This window comes from Pogoniulus pusillus, chromosome 7 (assembly GCF_015220805.1).
Source record: "Pogoniulus pusillus isolate bPogPus1 chromosome 7, bPogPus1.pri, whole genome shotgun sequence".
Taxonomy (NCBI): Eukaryota; Metazoa; Chordata; class Aves; order Piciformes; family Lybiidae; genus Pogoniulus; species Pogoniulus pusillus.
In genome coordinates, this window is record NC_087270.1 from 11273107 (window position 1) to 11295259 (window position 22153).

Here is a 22153-nt window from a genome sequence, read left to right on the forward strand (position 1 = left end):
ATAGACATCTAACAAACAATATCATTTACCCCATGACCATCTCTCTTTATAGCTGAAGTTTAATTCGATCAGTGTTCTTCTTCCAGTCCTCCTGTCGTAGTAAGAGGCATCTTTTATTTTATTTCAGTCCAAGATACAAGCTTAGGTTCCCCAACAGTGTTCTTCACACCCAGGAACTAAACTGTAAAACATACAAGTGGTTTTCCTGTTCATGTTATAAAAATCCCACTTTAACTGCCTCATTTCAGTCACAGAATTAGCTTTGACATACAGTTAAAATCTAAATAATCTATGAAATCATTGACTAAACAGCACAAAAGTTAACTAATTGGAAACAAATACATATAGAACACTGAATAAAAAAGCAGTTCCCTCATCAGAGAAATAGTGTTCTCTACAGTGAAACACAACAATCAACCAGCAGCTCATGCTAGGGTTAATCTCTTTTTTTGGTTGTTGTTTTTGTTTGGATTTTTTTGTTTATAATACGTAAAGTCAGTCCAATGAGAACTTTTATGAGCGCACTTGTTCCTGCTTCACTGTCATCCACAGACTCAAGCCAGATTTCCTTCTCAGGGACAAAGGAACTATGATTGTTTTAGTGTTCTGGTGGCAGGCAAAAAAAGCCAAAAAATAACCACCCAAAGACACAATCACAGCACTTGTTTACATACAGGATATCCTGATTTAAGTCCTTGGCCTCCTTTGCTCTATGTCTCTCCATATCAAGAACAAAGAAATATCCCACTTGCAGTCCTAGAGAGATTTGTGTGTAAAGGTGTATAAAACACTTTTACGTAAGGCTGGGGTCTAGGAGATATCCTCAGTGTATTTTCAGTTTAAAAGAAACCTCACATTTCATTCCACTGAACAACATCTTCCATTCCAAACTTAGGAGCACAAAGTTTCTCACCTAGCTACACCCATGGCACTGAGTACAGTGGCACAGGTCACTGAACATCCAGCTCTCCACTACTTTTAGTCTTTACATCCAAGCTACCAGTGATTCTCTCTCAGGTAAAGAGTCTTTAGCAGAAATATGAAGCCTATGCTCTCAAATTCATTCTTACAATGTCCATGTACAAGCACTGAAATGTCAGTATTTTACATTAAAATTTAAGTATAAATATCATAATTCATTTACTAAATATAGACTAAAATATAATATTTACTAAAGTAATATTATACTGAAGTATAATATTTATTAAAATATAGACTGCTCACAATTCAAGAACTATATCGTGATGCAGCCATACTTCAAATCTCATCACTAGACATTAACCTACCTTCACAGATTTAATTAATTACAAAATAGAGCTTAAAACATTTTTGAGTCATACAACTTGTTAAAAGGCAACTATCATAGTAGTAGTAGTATCATAGTATCATCAGGGTTGGAAGAGACCTCACAGATCATCAAGTCCAACCCTTTACCACAGAGCTCAAGGCTAGACCACGGCACCAAGTGCCACATCCAATCTTGCCTTGAACAGCCCCAGGGACGGCGACTCCACCACCTCCCCGGGCAGCCCATTCCAGTGTCCAATGACTCTCTCAGTGAAGAACTTTCTCCTCACCTCGAGCCTAAATCTCCCCTGGCGCAGCCTGAGGCTGTGTCCTCTCGTTCTGGTGCTGGCCACCTGAGAGAAGAGAGCAACCTCCTCCTGGCCACAACCACCCCTCAGGTAGTTGTAGACAGCAATAAGGTCACCCCTGAGCCTCCTCTTCTCCAGGCTGAACAATCCCAGCTCCCTCAGCCTCTCTTCGTAGGGCTTGTGCTCAAGGCCTCTCATCAGCTTCGTCACCCTTCTCTGGACACACTCAAGCATCTCGATGTCCCTTCTAAACTGGGGGGCCCAGAACTGAACACAGTACTCAAGGTGTGGTCTAACCAGTGCAGAGTACAGGGGCAGAATGACCTCCCTGCTCCTGCTGACCACACCATTCTTGATGCAGGCCAGGATGCCAATGGCTCTCTTGGCCACCTGGGCACACTGCTGGCTCATGTTCAGGCGGGTATCAATCAGCACCCCCAGATCCCTCTCTGTTTGGAATGAATTGTTGGCAACTATACTCAGTATTAGGAAATGTTTTCTAACAATTTTTACAGAGAAATCATATAAGATATAGTACCATGTACCTGAAATATTCAGAGAAACACATTCAGAAATGAAAATATCATACCAGAAACCTACCTTCCTTCTCCCTCAGCTTCCCTTGGGCAAGAACTTGTTCCTCAGGTATCCATCTTCCTGAGCAAACAAAACAGGCTCTAATAAACACCTCTTCAGTCTTCAACTGACTCCACTTTGCAAGATCATAAGATGTTTTTCAAGTAAAGAAATGAGTAACAGCCAGAGACCACATTTCTTAAGAAAGCAGTAACAGTACAAGGAGAGGCCATCACACTTTAACACCATCCTTGAATGAAACACCCCATCTCCTGCCCTAGATGTTCAGCACGAAGATAACTCCTCTACAGGATAATCACAATGCAATTTCTGATGCTCAAAATTAACCTTTTTTTTTTCATTCTTCCCTGTGACTGCAACATATCATTTTCTTGTCTAAGAGAGTTTGGCTAAAGACACTCCATCACAGCAATCGAAACCATAATTATAACTTACAGCCATGATAAAACAGGCCATTTTCATTTAGTTTTTTTTAAGGGACTTTTTTGTTGTTATTGACAAGAGAGAACAGGAATTGCCCTCTACGTTATTGCACAAAATAACCATAAAACCTTAAATACAAGTAACTTACACATAAATCCACGTGCATGCATACTCTGAAAAATGGAACACAAGCCAGTACTATCACATCAAGTGCCAAGTTTGGAAGTAGTTTTGATTATGCTCTTAAGTCACAGAAACCTTTCACCTACCGCTGCTTCCAACTGGTCCTTGGTTGCTATCACAGACATTCATGCAAAATATAAAGAGAAAAATACCAGGGAATTTGTTCATCATGGCTAGAAGAGGAATCTATTTTAAAGTGGTATGGAGGAGGGAGCATACAAGTATTAATTCTTCCTAAGTTACTCAGTACTTCAGTATCCTCTAGTGCCTCTAGTGTAGGAGAGTTAACTGGCACAGACTCACCACTGCCTGATTAACAACGCATGAATGGAATGCCCAAACAGCTACAAGCAGATGTACTGCATAAGCATGATAAATTAAATAAACAAAGGTAAAAAGTTATAGTCCATTCTTTTCTCACGTGCAGCTTTTCCCCTATCAAGAGGTGGCATAAGAAGCTCTGCTATTAGTCTTAATTGTACTTTAAACAAGGTACAGATTCCAGCAGCTATTGCTAATGAAAATACATTATTTAATGTTAATTTAATCACATAGCTGTCATAGACATTTTCACAATATCCTCATGACAAAGAAGGTTTATTGCGATTTTCCTCTCTGTAAATATTAGGTTTGCCACAGAAAATTGTGGAATTCAGTTGTCAAACCCACAGAAAACCTCCTTGGCAAGAATAAAATTGAGATGTCTAGTGCACGGTATATGCCTGTAGATAGAAAACAACCCATGTGACTTTCAACACTGCAGCTCTATTTATTGGAACCACAAACAGGTAACAGAAAAAAATCCCATAGCAAGCGACTTAATCTGTGGCCCCAGTTCAGGATTTTAGGATGCTTATCCAAAAGCTAAATCCATGTTTTCATGATGTTTCAAAGGGTCTTGCATACAGCACACAACAGGAGCCTCATTCTCACTATGAGCCACAGTCTGGAAGCACTGGCAGGTGCTGCTCACCCCTTCTGAGCAGGCGCCATGGGTGGCCAGTGTAGATGCAGGCCAAAAGAACCCTCAGGCGTTACAAAAAAAATCCTGTCGGTTTCCTTCCTCTAATTGTTAGTTGCACTTGCAGTTGTGCTTGGCTCAAAAATCCTCATTTATTTTTCATCTGCAACACAGCTCATGAGAATTATCTAGAAGGTGAGCTAAAACATATCTAAGTGTAACGATTAAAATCTATCTTCACTGATAATATGCTTCTCTGTAAGAGTTGACAATGGCAAAGTGAAAAAATATACAAGTGCCAATAATATCATAGAATCATAGAATATCAGACACAGCTTTTTGAGATGACAGGGAAAGTATCCACTGATATAAAAGCAGATGAAGTGAAATCTCAATTTATGTTAAATAAATCTAATCCCAGCCTATTAAGGAGAGACATGTCTGAAAAGAAGGACATAATACACAGTTCTACATGTCACAAAGCTTTGCAGAGAAAGAACCTGAATTCTGGATACTGAGCTACATCACCCTGAATTTTTGTCAGAGCATTCCACACACTGACATGCTGCACAACGCTGTAGCTGCTGCTGCAATTATTAGCTGTCTTTGAAATACAGCAGCCCCTGTGCAAGTGGAAATATTGATTCCTTAGGGATGACTCTTCCCCACAGCACCGTGTTGCTTTGGAGATGGATTATCCCATAGATACAGTCTCACTGCCATTAAACAAAACAGACCTAAGTTCAGAGTCCTGACCACATGGATTAGGACGAGGACAGGAAAAGCAGTTTTGCCAACAATAAACTCAGTGATATCACAGAACATAAATAAAACTGTCAATACTGCTGGCCAGAAGTCTAACTCACTAAAAACCAATTTCACAACTTTCTGCTTCTATCACATTCACAGAATCATAGAATGGTTTAGGTTGGAAGGGACCTCAAAGATCATCGCCACAGGCAGCTAACAGTTTCCTAGGTAGTAACTAGCAACAGAACATCTATCGGTGGCAGCATCCAAGCTAGAGAGAAAGTGTTTTTGATCTAGGATGGAAACACAAATTCTTGAAGAATTATGGCTGGAAAAAAACTAATGATAAATCTTCTTTCCTACTTGAATGGCCTCACAGAGGCCCAAGTTCTGTATGAATAGTAAGTAAAATGTCCTATAAGCAAGAATATATATTATTGATATAAATTAACACATACACATATCAATGTACATAATAATAGAGCACACTCCGTAAGTAACAGTGTCCTATGTAAGGCATGCATCAAAAACGTATGGGAAAGTCATTATCTATACAAATTTGTATGGGAAAGTCACTATCTACTGAAATAAGAACCAGGTTCAACCACTCATCTCCACAATCCATGTCTCCATAAACCTGTGCTCCAGCATGATCAGAAAAAGCAGACAATATTTCTCCAAGACGCCTCCCAGCATCCAACTACCAAAAGGCAAATAACATTAAACTTCCAATACGTAACAACAAATACCACACAAAGGTATGTTTACTGGAAATCTAACAGGAGACAAGCCACAAGCACAAACACAGAAGGCAATGACTTTGTGTCTCTATAGATCCTGCCCTTGTGCCCTCTGAAACTCGGGCTACACCAGAGGCCACACCGCTACAGCACACAGTAGGCAAGGGGCACCAATTGGCAACTTTACAGAACCAGCTTCACAGTTCAACATACATAATACTCTTCCACAAAGCTCTGTGCCTGCCCACACAAAGGTTCAGCTATGCGTGCATCGCTCTGCTTCCCATGGGAATGCATGTTGGCTAGAGAACAGCAGTATCGAAAGGTCCTTCAGCTACAGCCCTCAGCAAACAACACTCAGATTAAGCATGCTTGGTGGAAGCAGCACATGCCCTGAGAGAAAACAACTCACTCCTCTGTCCTCTCAATTCAGACTCAAAATTTGTCCAGACATTGCAGACATTGGTTCAGGCTTCATCTGTTTTTCCCTACAGAGCACCATGTACATGAACACTTGAAAATGCTACAGCACACCATGAAGGTGTGATGATATGGTCCACACAACGTTGCCTTGGAAAACATCTACTTGGAGATTTGGCCTGTAAGGACCAATTGCTCCTCAGGTTTCTTCCCCTCATGATCGTGCAACACTAGCAAGTAAGGTCCAAACACAAGACAAAGCAGATGACAGAGATCTGTTTCAGCAAAATAGCACTGGGACCAAGTCTTAAGGTGATATGGGGAAAGGGATTGTTGTGGAGGTAAAACCACTTCCTGAAATATAATCAGAGTGTTGCAAGAAAATTGGCTTTGAATCTCAAACTACTTCAATTACCTTCTGGTGGTGGGGGAGGGAATCCCTCTGTGTCCATCCTAGTGTATCCACTATGTCTTCAGCAGACTGAGAAACCCTGCAAAAATGAAGGGAAGGTGTTTTGAAGGTTAACAATTTCCAAGCATCAAGACAACTGCTTTTCAATTTGGCCAAGCTCTGTCTATTAGCTAATACCATTATGGAAGAGATGAAATGTGCCTGGCCTCTTGCTTCAAAACACATCCAGTCCAAATTTTTATATACACAGCCCTCAGTGTTGGAGCCAATTCTTTTAATGATCTCAACAAGCCAGCTGAAGCAAGAAGTTTTCAAACTATTTGGTACTCTGTAGCTCCCACTGTGACAATCACAAGCAGATTACTAAAACATGTCATTTCACTGCCTGTTCGGAGTGCATGTTCTGTTCCAAAATCTTGATGAAGGGGAGAGGAATAAAACCTCCAGAAAGCTCATAAGTTTTGTTGATGTTTTTCTCCACTTGGCAATCAGAAATCACAAATTTTAACTATACACTTTACACACAGTTTTTGGTGGTTGGTTTTTTTTGGTTTTTTATTTTTGGTTGGTTGGGGTTGGGTTTTTTTTGGCTTTTGATTTTTGGTTGGTTGGGGTTGAGTTTTTTTGGCTTTTTGTGGTTTTGTTTGGAGTTTGTTTTATAAATTATTTTTGGCAATCTTTAAAACTCTCTTTGAGCCTTTGTACCTCACTCCTTTCTGCAGAGGTGGAGACACCAGCAAGAACCAAGAATGTTCCTTCCTCAAACATTGTCAACCTAATGGTTTTAGGAAAAGAATAAACCTACAATACATTCCCCTACTTTGTTCCTGAACAGACACAGGGAAAGGGAAAAGTTCAGAACTCATGACAGAAAGTTCCCTTCCTTCCCCGTAAAAGCACTCACTACTGATATTCCAGCAGCAGCATCCGCAAGGAAAAATGGGACCTGTTGTGCTAAGCAGTGCACACACAGGTCTGAATCCATTTTCACCTTAATTCAAAAGACAGCGTGCCATAAAGGTTTCAAAACAAGACTGAGGAGGAAAAATTTCCAAAAGCCACACCAAATGCTGATTTTTCTGTCCTGCTCTTGAGTAGCCCACAGATGTTAAGAAGCTACTACTTCTGCTGGCAACAGCACACGAAAGTGTGGAAAGTCTCCACATTTAAAGCATGAAAAGAGTAAATTGAAAGAGACTGTGAAAATCGAGGTACACTGAAGAAATAATAAACTAAGTGAATCAAGATACAGAGGTCAGATCAATTGTCACTTGTCACTTAAAAAAGAGGTGGCAGAGAATGGAAGGAAGTACCTCAAAAAAGGACCCATCCTTAGGAGGCCCAAAGCAGTTTATGCCCTGACATCAAATACGCAAAGACAAATCTCCAGAACAGACCTGTCAAGAACTATAACTCTGGTAGCACAAGATCCTCATATATGACACCACTCATAACCACTTCCATTTTCTGAACATACAAAATTCCCTTTAAAATTGTCTTAAGCTTTGGTAATCCTTAACCAAGTCCTAGACAAAAAGCAAGTAGCCTGCCAAAGCTCAGAAAGGATTCATCCATGTACACAACATCTGTCTGTAACAGACAAATATTCCATGACATGCTTTCACTCTCAGTATCCCTTCTACAGTTTCTCTCTGTAGTTCCTATCTGCAGAGCTCAAAGGCGTGTTCCCGCTCACAAATGTCTGGAATGTATCTTGCCACACCAAAATGAGGGGAAATTATGGTTTGAAGAAAAAGCTGTTTTCTTCTATTCTTTTAAAGCTGAATCATCCCTGGAACACAGAGCTTCAAGTGTGAGATATGTAACAAGTAACAAACCTCTAAAAGTTAGTCACAGCACCTCTTAAAGAGAGTAGCTAAAAAGCCTTTAGAATACTATTCCATTATTATTATTGTTTAAATATACAATTAATGTTTTTAAATGCCTACGGAAGTTAACTTCAACAATTACATTTAAAATCAGCTTCTTCCTCACAAGCACACAAAGCTGAGCAGTGGCAGTTTTCAGCTTGTTCTCCATTCTGATCTGGCTCACAGCGACAAGCTTTAAATGGCACAAGAATCGTGTGGAGAAAGGACACAGAACCAGTGTGAGAGGCCTGGCCACTGACCTGCTTGCTCCCATCTGAACAGCGCAGTTATTCACAAGAAGAAAGATACACTCGCTCACTTAAGAATGCCTCAGGGGCCGAGTTAAACATTGCATTAGTTCATCTTGAAGCTCTAACTACTTTTTCTGCTTTTCTGATGCAGCACCAAAGACAGTTGTGTATGGTGCACTCCAGCAATGCCCCCATAGCTGCCGTTTTACATAGCGGACGGCATGCAGCAGAACCACATTTCAAAGAGTTTTCCACTCTTCTACTGAGAGGTAGGGAAATTAACTGTCCCGGAGTCCTGTGTACCCCTGAATTCCTCTCCCTCCGTGGCTGGAATGGCAGAGGAAAAGCCGCCTGTTCCCCCCCCCCCGCCGCCTCGCCCTGCAGGCCTGAAGGGGGGCAGCAAGGGGCCCTTAGGCACAGGCGTGCCCGTGCAGAGCCGGCGCTGGGCCTGGCTGTGCTCTTCCCGCCCAGGCAGAGGTAACTGCTCTGCGTCTAGGGAGGGTATCAATATTGGGGCATTTCCCGCCTTTGGTGTTCCCGCCTCAGAGATCTGCCTCAGACTTCTCTTCCCCCTCGCCCGGCCTGGATACAGGCAGAGCGCAGCGCCTAAGGACTGCTTCACCCATTAACAGCTTTTGTGTAGACCTTAACGACCCTTAACGACTCTTCTACAGCATCAGAAGAGAGAGCGAGCATCAGCCCACCCTTTTCAGCCAGCCTGAGTTTATTTTGGCTCAGCTTTATTGTTAAGTGGGAAACGCCATTCAATTAATAGCTCAAGCCTTTTCCAACTTCTGGCTTCCAAAAGAGCCAGATTACCTATGGCATGCTGTAAATCGTCTCAAACGAGATGACTCTGGTAACTAAAACTCAATTAATTCGTCTCTAGTTTTGGGGCGGGTGTTCGGGAAAATAAAATATCTCTATTTTTCTATAAAATTCCTGACTCGGACACATTAATTCCCTGCCTCCACAACACTAACTCAAACTGAAGATGTTTAAATCAAGACTAAGCCAGACGATTTAATTTGACTAGCAGCACATGGCACAGTTGGTGTTTGGAGCTCAGTTCTGCAGCTAACAAAGTTACATGCCACAGGGCTACACAGGTGCGTTCAATCACCATGGAAATTACCTTCAGCATAAGCTGAAAAGGACCTCTGAATGTTCCTTCATACACTCTCAACAGGTGTTTTCAAAATTAAAAAGGTTACTCGAGGTCTTTTCCACCCAAGTTCTGAAACCCCCACAAGGGTGGAGGTTTCACCACTTCCCCAGGCAGCCTCGTCCTGCGTTTAACAGATGCTCCAGGAATTTTTGCCCTTGCAGTCTGCTTGAGCCAAAAAAAATGGCCTCTGCTTCCTGATATTCTCATCTGGTCCTTTCAGGTCAAACTGTTAGAAGAAACAGGCAACTCTAACACAAGTGTACTGACTGGAAGATAAAAAGGCAGCTTTCCAATTCTGTAAGTTCCAAATTTAACTCTACACTTGTAATAGATCAGTCTTTCAACCAATCTGAGCACAGAACAAATATTCCAAATCTAAGAGACTCTGCTCTTAAAATACCCACACAACTATCTGTAGCAGGGTAGCCATTTAGCTAGTGACTTTCTAAGTCTGTCTTAAAAATAAAATCTCCAAGAACCATGTTTAAAGAATGTGTTTCGATAGAAAAAAAGGCAGATCCCTTCATACACTGCAATATAGTCAGCCCTCCCCAAGTCTGCAAGGATTTCTGAACTGATTTTCAAGAACTAAAATACCCCTTAAATCAGATGGTACTGAGTCATATTTCTCATGCAAAGAAATTCCACATAGCTGAAGCAGTCAGATCTCAAATGGCAATCACACCAGAAGTCAGCCAAAGACCAAACATTTAGCGCATGTTTTTCACTCCGAATGCTCATCTCTGACCGCAGAAGCTGGAGTGGAAGTGGGAGTCTGTGTTATTCCAAACCAGACCTTACTACCTCAGAGTGCTAACACCTGTACAACAGAGACTGGTGGCCTGGCATCCAGGAGACTGAAGTTGTGATTCCACTGCAAATGAGAGTTTTAGCGAAGAAAGGCACCTTTATACTTGTCCAGAGACTACAGAAGAAAGTCGATGTTCCTCTCTGTTCCTGACTTTCCCTCTTGTTACCTCTGCTAACCTTTGCTGCCTCCAAGACTAGGCTTCTCAGCTACAGCTCCACAGAGTTTCCTCTAATTGTGAGATGAACAACAGTCCACTGGTTCTCAGCTACAGGACTACAAACACTGATCAACATCTGCATTTCCACTTCATCAAAACTACTGTACCTAAGTCATTACTTGGACAAGAGCCAGTAGGCAACAGAAACGGGATCGATGCGAACTCCATTAAACTGCAAGGTAGCACAGGGGCCTCACGTGTTTTTCCAGCTCCAATACCCCTAAGAACTATAAAGGCAACATACCTTCTCTTTAAGAAGGAGCATTGTCACTGCAGCAACATGAGGATTCTTTGTTTTTAGCACTGGAGAAAGAATGTATTTTTGAATATGAAATAGAAAAGATTACATTAGAAGAGTTGATTTCCAAGAAACTGTGACTCATGAAGAAAGCGTAGTGCAGGCAAGCTGCAAAGTAACTTCTCTGAGAACGCCTGAAAGCCTAAAATCTAAGGGGAATAAAACCGAATGGAAAAAAAAACCACCCAAACCCAAAACTCTGAAGATAAAGCACACAAATGCCTAAAAATCTTCTCATGTCCATGTCAGTTTCTCAATATTGCTGTGTAAGGCCCAATTGAGTCGTCTTCCACCTCTAACTACAGAACTCTCACTGGGAAGTAAATCTTGCTGAAATGTGACACACAGACTTGAGTGCAGAGAAGCAAGGAATAAAAAATGCAGAAGAGTGCAATGCAAACAAGGTCAGATCTACATTTTTCAGACTACATGCAGCATTCACTTTTCCAAAAGCTAATTCACTTCTTTTTCTGCCACCCTTTCTCAGACAAAGCTGCGTTCTGCTCTGAGCTGGAGAACAACATGGCAGTAAGCCTGAACAAGAAGCAGGGAAAGGACAAGAACTGAAGATTGGGTTTGTGATCCTTCTTTTTAAAGTACATTATTTCCAGTATTTCTTTGCCTAGATCATGTTCCTGCCTAGCATATCATCTGAAGGACAGTAAAAGAGGAAGAAAGCAAAGACTGCATTTTCAGGTTTGTCTGAGGGCTTCTTCCCATGATGCTAGCAAAAGCCACTATGGATTTTTTAATATTTATGTTCTTCCCCTCCATAGATAATTATTTCAGGGCAAAATACAGAATCGTTCATTGACAGAGAAATTCAGGCTGGCAGGTGCTTTAGGACATCATCTGCTGTCCAAACTCAAGTCAATTATCAGGTGAGAACAAGCTGCTATATCTACTTACTCCCTGAAAATGTCCAAAACCAGACTCCAAAACCAACCTGTTCTCCTGCGTTCGTGTCAGTGAAAAACACTGCCCTTCTATCTAGATAGAACCATCCTGACTTCAGTTTATGATTATTGCCTGTTTTTCTGTCACTTTCTTGATTATCTATTGGCAGTTGGGTACAGGCTGTTGCCAGGCTTCCATGAAGCCTATCTTCTCCATGCTGAAGTCCAGCTCCCTCAGCCTCTTCTTCAGGGCAGTGCTGCAACTCCTTGATAGCGTGCTGTTCTTGTGCTGAACTTGTTCCAGTCTATCCACATGTTTTCCTGTACTGAGGCAGGGTGAGGTGTGGACACAAAGCTGGTTGCAATACTCCAGGTGTAGTCTGACAAGTGCTGAGTGAAGGGGAATCTTTTCCCTCAGAGGATTGCTTCCCTCCCAGATGCATAAGCATGCCCTTGTTGGTGTTGAATTTGATTAAATTCTTGTCAGCCACCTCCTGCAACCTGCCCAGGTCCTTCTGAATAACAGCCTTTACTTCGAGCACAACTGCTGCTCACCTCTTCCCTGAGTTTGGCAACACCTGCAAACTGCATGGGCAAGGGTTGGTCAACTTCCAAGTCCTGCAGAACATTAAAAAAGACATCTCCTGTGACAGACAGCTGAGGTGCTCCACTAGTTAGGAGCCTCCAGGTGAGTTCAAATCAACTAGCCACCCCTAAACCAAACCATCCCGCTGTTTTTTCCATCTATTTAGGAGTACACCCACCCAGATCATAATTACATTCTGCAAAGGTCAATGCTGAACTCAACATGAACACATGATTTTATGATGCTCAGTAGCACTACACTTAACTTATAGGTGGTAAAGCCCAGACCTGAAAGTATTTAAGCACTGGGAAAGTATGGGCAAAAAGTTATGAAACAAAGGAAGGGAATAGGTTCCCAAACATGTGTAGTGCACCTGACTTTTACTGGATAAGCCTTTGCTCCTGCTTTTTTGTGCTGGCAACCTAAAAGAGGGGCATTACCTTGGGTTCTGGAGACCACCCTGGAGGCTGAGCATACCACAACAAACCACAAGCACTGAAAAAACTAAAAGTGAATGCTGGCATAACACACAAATTAGGATTGGTTTTCTTGTTGTTGTACTCTTATTTCTGACATCTCCTATTTTAAATTTAATACAAATTAATCCCTGCCAGTATTAACTGGAAATATCTTAGCATCCTCATTCATTTTTTAAGTCAAAAAAGATCAAGTGCTGTGTAAGCCTTCAGTAGTGATACAAAGTTACGTATGGTTTAGCTCCATACATATTATTATAACATACATGTAATTGGAATCACTGTGCAAAGATGTTATGAATTTTTACTAAAGCCCCCTCCAAAATAGACATTTACTCCAGTAATTCTGGTTAGCCTCACACTAAACCACGGTACTTTTGTCACAGGAAAAATGTCCTCTCATGCAATCTACTTTTATTCCCCATCAAATCAAGTTGTCGGCTTCCAAAAAAAACCCCAGAAAGACAAAGGGGAAACATTTTTTATTCCACGAGTCCTTGTTTTACAAGATACTGGTGACAACTGATGAAAATTTTCATCAGATGCTCTTTCCAATGATCCAAGGGAAATAATACACTGGATTGAACATTCAGTTCCTTTTGCTTTCTGCAAACTTAGTCTTGATGGAGACATTTTTTTCCTATACATTTTCAGTTCTTTGGATGCTACTGCCCTTGCTAAAGTAACCATAATGTCTTGATCTTTAACAGAAGTGCCCAATATACAACAGGTGAAATTTGTTCAAAGAATATAAAACCAGAATCTTATTTCTGTGTTTGCAGAATAACTATATGGAAATAGATTTCTAATTGCAAATTAGAGTCACAATGTATGCACTAGAAAGGTAACACAATTGTCACTTATTTTGGTTTCAGAACACCAAAATACTATTCAAATAAATCAGAAATCAGATAAAGTAGATGTTAAATCAACAGTTAAAGAAAAATAATAATACCACCTCCACAAAACAGCCCTCATCTTCCCAAAATGTAGAAAGGAAGGCAGTTTGCTGTGGAAGTGTACATTCTGCAGCTATCCCTAACATCAGTGAGCTTCACTTTTTATTTCATTTGGAAACGTCTGAGCAGACCTTTCTTCTTCACCTTTCATAGCTCAAAAGCAAAGCTTTAAAGACTCAAATTAGTCTATGGTTTGCAACAGCAATAAATACTATGCATAGAGTTCCAAATAAACACTATGGATGAGACACTGAACGTTTTAAAACAGTGAAAAACAAAGTCTAGACCCGTTAGCTCAAGACTTGCTGTGGCCCTAACATGAAATCTAAATATTGCTATCAACTTCCAAATAACTTCCTAATCCCATTTTACGGATGAAGCAATAATGTCTATCTCCTTCCTTGAAATTCCTGAGATGTCTATATTGTATCTCTAAGGAGAAAACCCATTCATATGATTTTTGCCATCTTCTTGAAAGCATTTTGAGAAGAGAGTACAAAACAAGAGTGAATGTTTGACCTTGAGCTTGGATCCTAATAGTCTGTATTCATGGTTCAGTCCCAAGTAACAAGTATTGCACAGTACTGTAAGTCACTGAAACAGATTTTCCCAAGATAATGCCCCTATTCAGCACCATGTAAGCAGAACAAGTTCTTTTGCTCCGGTTAACTACTTCACCCACACATCTGACATTAAGCTTCAGGCTTCCTGACTGAAGTGAACATGTAGGACAGGAATCAATGTTGTGCAGTTATGCATCACTTCCCACACTCTTGCTGATTCAGGGAATTCAGAATAAAATACAAATTAAGTCTTTGCATCTAAAAGCAGAAGCTTGAAAACATATTTTTAAATCTTGTTTACCATTACTTGTTGCCACTCCCTTAAAGCCAAGCTGTACTTTTATGCATTTCCCTGGTTTCAAAGAGATCTGAAGTATTCTGGTGTGAGTAAAATTCTTATTCTTACTGTAAGAAAATGTCCCAGTGACTTAAATCTTTAAAGATGCCAATAATAAAACAGTTTCCTTCTACAGATATGTGACATACATTGAGTTCCAAGTCTGCTGTCTGCAAACCACATGACATTGAGACACTGACACAGCACTACTGAGAAAGACATGAAAACAGAAGGATGCAAAAATTAATTTCCCAATATTAATTTTCGAACGACAGAAGTAACAACCAGAAAGACTTTGTATGAATAGGAATCGGAATGGGAAAAGAGATTTGTAGTGAATGCCGATTTTAACAAAAGAAGGTATTGGAAATAAAAGTATCTTCATGCGGTGGAAAATGCATACATTAAAATTAAAGGCTAATTCATATCACAATCAATGAAATCTTGTTTGTTGCCCCATTGGAACACACAAAATATTAAAAAAGACACTCACAATTGTATTCACAGCATTAAATTTAACACTGTAATTCCAAAAGAATTTTCTCTAAGGGAAAAGTGCTGCAACAGATATTTCCAAAGAAATAGCCAAAGATAGTACAGAAATGCATGTGCAGCTCAAAAAGCCATCAGGAAGTCAAATATACAAAGACAGTTTCCAAAATGCCTTTAGAGGCCATAAAACAATTCCCCACGAGATTCTTCTACAGTTCTAAACTAAACATGTGAAATGGAAAGACATAAAGCAAAATGTAAAATAAAAGTCACTTTATAGAAGTAGAAAGAAAATTGCTAACCTGCATACACAAAGGTGAAGAAAGCAAGTACCACACGTTGCTTCTCCTCCACTGCACACAAAGCTGAGAGCAGCGCAGTATTATAGATGCTTCAATAAACTGACTGGAGCTCTCCCCAACAGGCAAATTGTCATCTGCAAGTCTGAATCACAACTATTCCTCCTGGACTGCAGAATTTATTTCCTGTCTTGTTTGGAAGTAGACTGAAGTTTATAAAGTTCCTACAACAGATTCTAAAAATAATTTCTTCTTTATATAGAAGCAGTTAATAGACTTCCTGTTTTACAAATGATTAATTCACCATTCCCAATTGCATTCAATCCCAAGTTTGACAATAGGCTTTCAGGTTTTAGACATGCCAGTTGTCTTCCCTCAAGTACAATATATCCAAGGACTCCTAAACAGCTCAGAATCCACTGAAAAACTCCTCCAGTGCTGAAATGCCTTTGTATCAAATTTATTACTGCTGAGGCTAAAATAACCTAGGCTGTAAAAGAAATGGAAAAGCCAATCCTGCCTCCAAAGCAGTAAGTAATAGTGTCCTCATAAAAAGGGGAAAAAATAGGAAAAAACAAACAAACAAACAAACATCAGTACAAGATATTATGCATATAAACTGATAATCAAGAATGATAAGGATCTGGAGAGAGCCTCTGGAGATCATCAAGTCCAACACACCTGCCAGAGCAACTTTGCCTGAGCAAGTCAGAGATGGAGACTCCACCACCCCTCAAAGAAAAGAAGTTCCCCCTCATGTTTAGACAGAACTTTCTATCTTGAGGTTTGTGCATCATTACCTCTTGTCTTGTCACTGAGCACCACTGCAAAAAGGCTGAGCCCATTGTCCTGACACCCACCCTTTAAGTATTTATAAGCAAACAGAAAAACAAAGAAAAAGCTCTGTTAAAAAGAGCAACTTAAATGGACTTTAAGACACTAAAATAGCTCCAAAAGCAATTTTTAAGAACTGTGGACCAGCTTACTCAAAACTAAGTCTATATATACTTAATGCTATATATTCCTCTATACAGCTACTAGTTTAGGATAACCAGAACTTGTTACATTCAGTATGTAACTAAAGTGTTTAGATTGCTGTGATTCACCACACTTCCACTGAAGGTATTAGATTAGAATTAAGAAAACAACCTGAAATGTTGAGGTGCTTAGATCTTTGTATCTAAATATTTTGAATCTAAGTACTATCTGTGCAGTACTGAGGTTTTAAAAAGTTAATCTCAGCATATGTTAAAGCTTGTTTTATTGCATTTACTCCAGGAAAGGACTGCCACAGTCTACTGATGCGCAAAACCATATCCTATCCACTGAGAGTTAACCATAGCTCCTAGTTAGAAGAGGGTTCGTGGGCATGGAGCAAGGCAGCCACCTCTTGAATGCTTTGGTGTGCTCACCCCTGACCTGTCAAAGTGAACAACACAAGACTTGCACATTCAGCCTCCAGTTTTTCAGAGCTGCAATGCCACCACTATAACTCCTCTCCATAGTCTTTGTGTATAACTTCCCACAGCTCAAATCCATAGGATTCTGCTCAACCCCAGCACTCAACAGGAGCTGACAGACAGCACATTCCACAAGTATCTATCTGCCATAATGATCTTTCCTCCCACCACATCCACCTGTGGATATCAGCTGTGAAGGCCCCACAGACTGGACACCTGGTACCTCTCCCTTCACAAGATACCAGGTGAAATATCACTGTAAAGCCTTCATAAATATCAAATTACAAAGTAATTTCTAAAGAACTACTATTCATAACCATGTAACAGCTGTTATATGTTGTTATTAGTAGTAACTGGTTCATGGGCTACTAAGCCTGGGGGGGGGAAATGGAAAAAAATGCATTAAACAAAGCAAGTCCAACAGATTATCAAGATCAAACAGATCATCCAAGTGAAAAGAATGAGGGCCCACTGAAGAAAACAGAAACAGCCAGAACCTCTTCCTGCATAATGGGTTTGGAGTTGTAGACATCCAATGTGTCCCACATTCAGACAATAAATCTGTGTCTCCTGAGCACCAAGATGTAACAATGTGTAACACTCCATTCCAGATTGCTCACTGGGGTTAAGCAGAGTAAGCACTTTCAAAACACTTTTTTCCTTTAAAATAGTAACAGTCACAATCTAACATACTTTTGTATTTCCTCACTTTTTTTTTTTTTTTTTTTTTTTTTTTTTTAATTGAGGATGAGGCAGTTTTCAAATTGTCAATCTTAGTTTTGGACTCTTGCAAAAAAAACCCCAAAACAGCCTATATATTTTTTATGGTAATAGTTACAGTGCACAAGTGAAGAAAATACTTTTTAAGTTGCAATTAAACAACTTTAAACAAGACAAAAGCCATGGATTTAGAGGGGAAGGAATAAAGAAATTTTTAAATGAAAGTGAATGTATTTCAGGTCGAATAAATTTTTTTTTCTTTTTTTTTTTTGGGGGGGGGGGGGTGGAGGATGGCACAATAACAGAAGCATTGCCTAAAGGCCTTTAAAATAAATCATTGCTACGGGCAAAATATTAGCAGCTATCTTTGGGAGCACCAGGTACTGCCTATTGACAGGGTTCACCCACTCACCCAGGTGAATGACTGGCCACGTTTAAAAGCTGGTCTCGCTTCGCGCTGTAAAAGAACAAGGCATCCTTCAAAGGCAGCTGCATAGCCTGGGATCAACACAACCCATAAAGCGTAAATTGCAAAGAAACCAAACATAACTGAAAGACCTTTACGAAAAAAATACAGCAGCGGGCACTTGCTATTGAGCCGAGACATTTCCCCCCCTCGTTTCAAGATAGCCTGTGTAACTGCAAGTGCCAGCTACAGCCCGGCTGCGGAACAGCTTTGAAGGAAGGAGAAAGAATGAACTCCAGTTCCCTGGGAGTTTGGGTTTTCAGCGGCCTCATCCGCACCTGATGGCCTCTGATGGAAACGAGGCGCACACGCCAGCCAAAAAACCCACAAAAACTATGGGGAAAGGAACGTCAAGAGCTCCAAGTTTGAAAAACGTCTCCGGACGCTGCCTGCCGGCCTGGGTTCAGCGCCGAGCCGAGCCGCCTTACGCTAGGAAACCCTACCTAACAATACAGGTTGAAAAATAAGGGGGTCCTTCTTCTCCATGGAGTCGGGCAGAGGTGCCCAGACCTCACCCGCAGGCTCCCCGCAGCACCCTCGGCGCTCTGGGAAGCCGAGGGGTGTCCCCACACGAAACACACAGAGCACAGCACCTTAGGACCGAAACTTTCCATGACTGCCCCAGAAGCGAGACCCCAACGCTTCCCGCCGGCAGAATCTCCCGCGGCCCCGCCAAAGGCGAAGGGAGCACCTACCTTCTCCAGCACCGCAGAGCCGCTGCCGCGTCCGCTCCCCTCCGCCGCGGCTGCCCGGCTCCCCGTGACACGTCACTGCCCCCTCCCCACCCCGGGGGCTGCTGCCGCCACCCCCGAGCGGAGCTCTCGGGGCCCGGCGAGGACCCGCCTGTGCGCGCCCCGCCCGCGGCCGGGCCTTGCGCGCAACGCTCACCGCCATTGGGCAGCGCCAGGCCGCTCCGCCTCCTGCTTGGCGAAGCAACCCCTCGGTTGCGGCGGGGCGGGACGTGGCAGGGAGGAGTCGAGTCTCTGTCCCCCACCGACCCCTGCCACATTCTCGCTGCCGCATGTGACAGAGCCACCGGGGCGGGAGCGAGCCCTTGCCCACTCCCGGGGGCAGCTGCAGACGGTGGGCAGCGCTCGGGAGGTGCAGGAGGCCGGGGGGCAGAGGGATGCGGGGCTGTCCGTGTAACAGAGCCGCCCGGTGCCCTTCCTGCGCCTGGGGAGCTGGGCACGGGCCGGAGAGGCTTGTTTTTGCTGCCAGCCTCCTTCTCATGAGCAGCCCTAGAGCATGCCGGGAGGTGCGCTAGGCTGTTTTAGAGCTTAACCTCATTTTTCACTCCAAACTCCAGTAGTTTTCCCATTTAAAGGACTTCTAAAGATGCCTGCACTTCATCTGTAACTTGTAGAACCTGTCTCTTTTCATCGCTCTCCTCTGAGTTTCCTCACAAGAAGCATCACAGAATGGTAGAGGTTGGAAGGGACCTCTGATGATCATCTACTCCCCCCCCAGAGCAGGATCAAACCAAGATAAATCACACAGAAACACGTGCAGGCAGGTTTTGAGTGCCTCCAGAACAGGGGTGCCCACAACCTCTGCGCACAGCTTGTTCCAGTGCTCTGCCGCCCTCACTGTTGCTTATGTGAGGCTTCAGGCCCGTACCTCTCATCTCCAAGCTACCAGGGGTCATTCACGTACCCTAGCACATCTACTGAGCAATCTTAAAGACAGGATGTACACTGATCAATATCCTGGCCCTATGGGACACAGTGCTGCACAGAAGGGACCCCTTCTTCTCTCTATCCATGGAAACTGGGGCAGTTAAATCTACACTTAAATTTTTACACCTAAGGACATATAACTGAACATGAGCCAGCAGTGTGCCCAGGTGGCCAAGAGAGCCAGTGGCATCCTGGCCTGCATCAGGAATGGTGTGGCCAGCAGGAGCAGGGAGGTCATTCTGCCCCTGTGCTCTGCACTGGTTAGACCACACCTTGAGTACTGTGTTCAGTTCTGGGCCCCCCAGTTTAGGAAGGACACTGAGATGCTTGAGCGTGTCCAGAGAAGGGCGACGAGGCTGGTGAGAGGCCTCGAGCACAAGCCCTACGAGGAGAGGCTGAGGGAGCTGGGATTGTTCAGCCTGGAGAAGAGGAGGCTCAGGGGTGACCTTATTGCTGTCTACAACTACCTGAGGGGTGGTTGTGGCCAGGAGGAGGTTGCTCTCTTCTCTCAGGTGGCCAGCGCCAGAACGAGAGGACACAGCCTCAGGCTGCGCCAAGGGAAATTTAGGCTCGAGGTGAGGAGAAAGTTCTTCACTGAGAGAGTCATTGGACACTGGAATGGGCTGCCCGGGGAGGTGGTGGAGTCGCCGTCCCTGGGGCAGTTCAAGGCAAGGTTGGACGTGGCACTTGGTGCCATGGTCTAGCCTTGAGCTCTGTGGTAAAGGGTTGGACTTGATGATCTGTGGGGTCTCTTCCAACCCTGGTGATACTGCAATACTGTGATTCATTCCTATTGCTTGCTTTCCAAAATTGTTGCATGAAGTCTGAGCAAGACAACTAAAACTTCGGCTACCAAGTTTTCCAGTGAAGCCCAGTTTTCTCTGTTTCTGCCTTGTATTTACCACCTCTTACCGCTGGCACTTTCTCTTAGGCAGTTTTCATCCACTTGAAGTCCAGAAGTACTTTCTCCCGCTGTTTTCAACTGTGTCTCGACAAAGGCAGTATGTCATCTGCTCCATGCAGTCCTTCAGAAACCACTCCAAGCCAGATATCCAACAGCCTTACTTGAGCATCTTGCAGAAGTCGTGCTGAAGCCTTTTAAGGGAAGCAGAGGGGACCTGTAACTTTACCGAACAAGGTTAAGTGACTTCTTTTTAATAAAGGCAGATGACACAGCTTTCCCTCGTTCAGTTTGTTACATCAAAATAACATACGGTTTTACCAAAGTATTGCTCATTCACATTCTAATAGCCTGCCTAACTGCTGTCCTTTTAGGTCTCCCTGAAACATCAGCACACCTTCTGGGACACATCCCACCCTACTGTTCTCTCACTCCCGCTCCTCAACAGGACAGATAGAAAACTCATGGAAGACCACTTAACAGCTACTGTAATGGGCCAAACAGTATTGACTTGGGGAAATGTCATTTATTGCTAAGAAAAAATAGAGTACGATGGTGAGAAACAAAGACAAAAGTAAAAATGCATATCCTTCTCCCCATTTCTTTCTAGCTTTGCTCCTTCATTCCTGACTCCACTGCCTTCTCCACCCCGAGGGGCATGCTGAGGTGGGGGAATGAGGATGGTGGTCAGTCAGTAACAGCTACTCTTTCCTCCTTGCATTTCTCCCCATCTCCAGCGTGGCTGTTTCTCACAGGCTGTAGACCTTTAGGACAAACATGCTTTTCCTCAGGCTCCTCCAGAGGCTGCAGGGGAATCTCTGCTGTAGTGTCTACAGCACCTCCTGCTCACAGAGTTGTTTCATCTTTTTTTCCTCACACATCCTCATCCATCCTTCTGGATGGTTTTATTGCCCTTCCTTAAACACATTTCCTCAAACACAGCTCTGCCCTGCAATGGCTTGAAGCCGTCTGTGTCAAAGAGGCCACCCCTGTAGCCCTTGGCTGCGAGCTCCTGCATCCCTATGCAGGTGTATTTCTACCACACAACATTCCTGCTTTTGGTTATTTTGCCATGCTCTGATGATTCTGCTTTGTTCTAAAGTTAAGGAAGGGGAAAACTTGAATGAATTATCTGTCACAAGAGAACCATGAAGCACTAAAATCACAAAGCTGTGAAAGCAAATGCAACCTTCAGCAGAAGCAGAGCTATTTCCAGTGGTAGAAATGAAGTACCAGTGTAATACAACATATGGAGAAGACTTTATATGAAACACTATGTACAACTCTAAGTTGCCAACATTAAAGGAATTCAAGTGGGAAAAACGTTGGATGAAAAGTATTAGGATGGCTAGGAAAATTTTCATTGATTTGTACTCGTGAATATGCAAAAAGAAAAAGGCATCCTGGGTGAAAAATAATTCTGTAAGATAAAAAGGCAAGGCCAATACAAGAGTATCAGTAAATTAGAACACACTATAGGTTGCTGCAGCCTTGAGCAGTAAGTTACGGGGAAGCTTGGATGGTGTGCAGAAATTAACAATTGGTTATGAATCACGAATATTAATTTCTGTATATTAATTTTCAAACTAATATAGGAAAATTCTCTCTGATTCTTTGGATTTTCA

General features: G+C 42.5%; 1 protein-coding gene across 7 annotated transcripts in view; it reads right to left on the bottom strand.

The window, feature by feature from the left end:
* Positions 1–18734, bottom strand: part of ARHGEF10 (Rho guanine nucleotide exchange factor 10) — a 109973-nt gene extending 91239 nt beyond the window's left edge. For 2 of the 7 annotated variants that reach the window (XM_064145861.1, XM_064145853.1), the window contains exons 1-2: positions 18647–18712; positions 6085–6160 (exon numbers count right to left, since the gene is read on the bottom strand). In XM_064145861.1, coding sequence (XP_064001931.1) covers positions 6085–6121 — 37 coding nt within the window. In that variant the 5' untranslated portion in view covers positions 6122–6160; positions 18647–18712. Of the gene's footprint in view, positions 1–6084; positions 6161–11707; positions 11740–17897; positions 17984–18646 lie in introns of those variants that run through there. The other 5 variants (XM_064145854.1, XM_064145855.1, XM_064145859.1 and 2 more) reach the window with 5 other exon arrangements.
* Positions 18735–22153: the final 3419 nt, after the last annotated feature.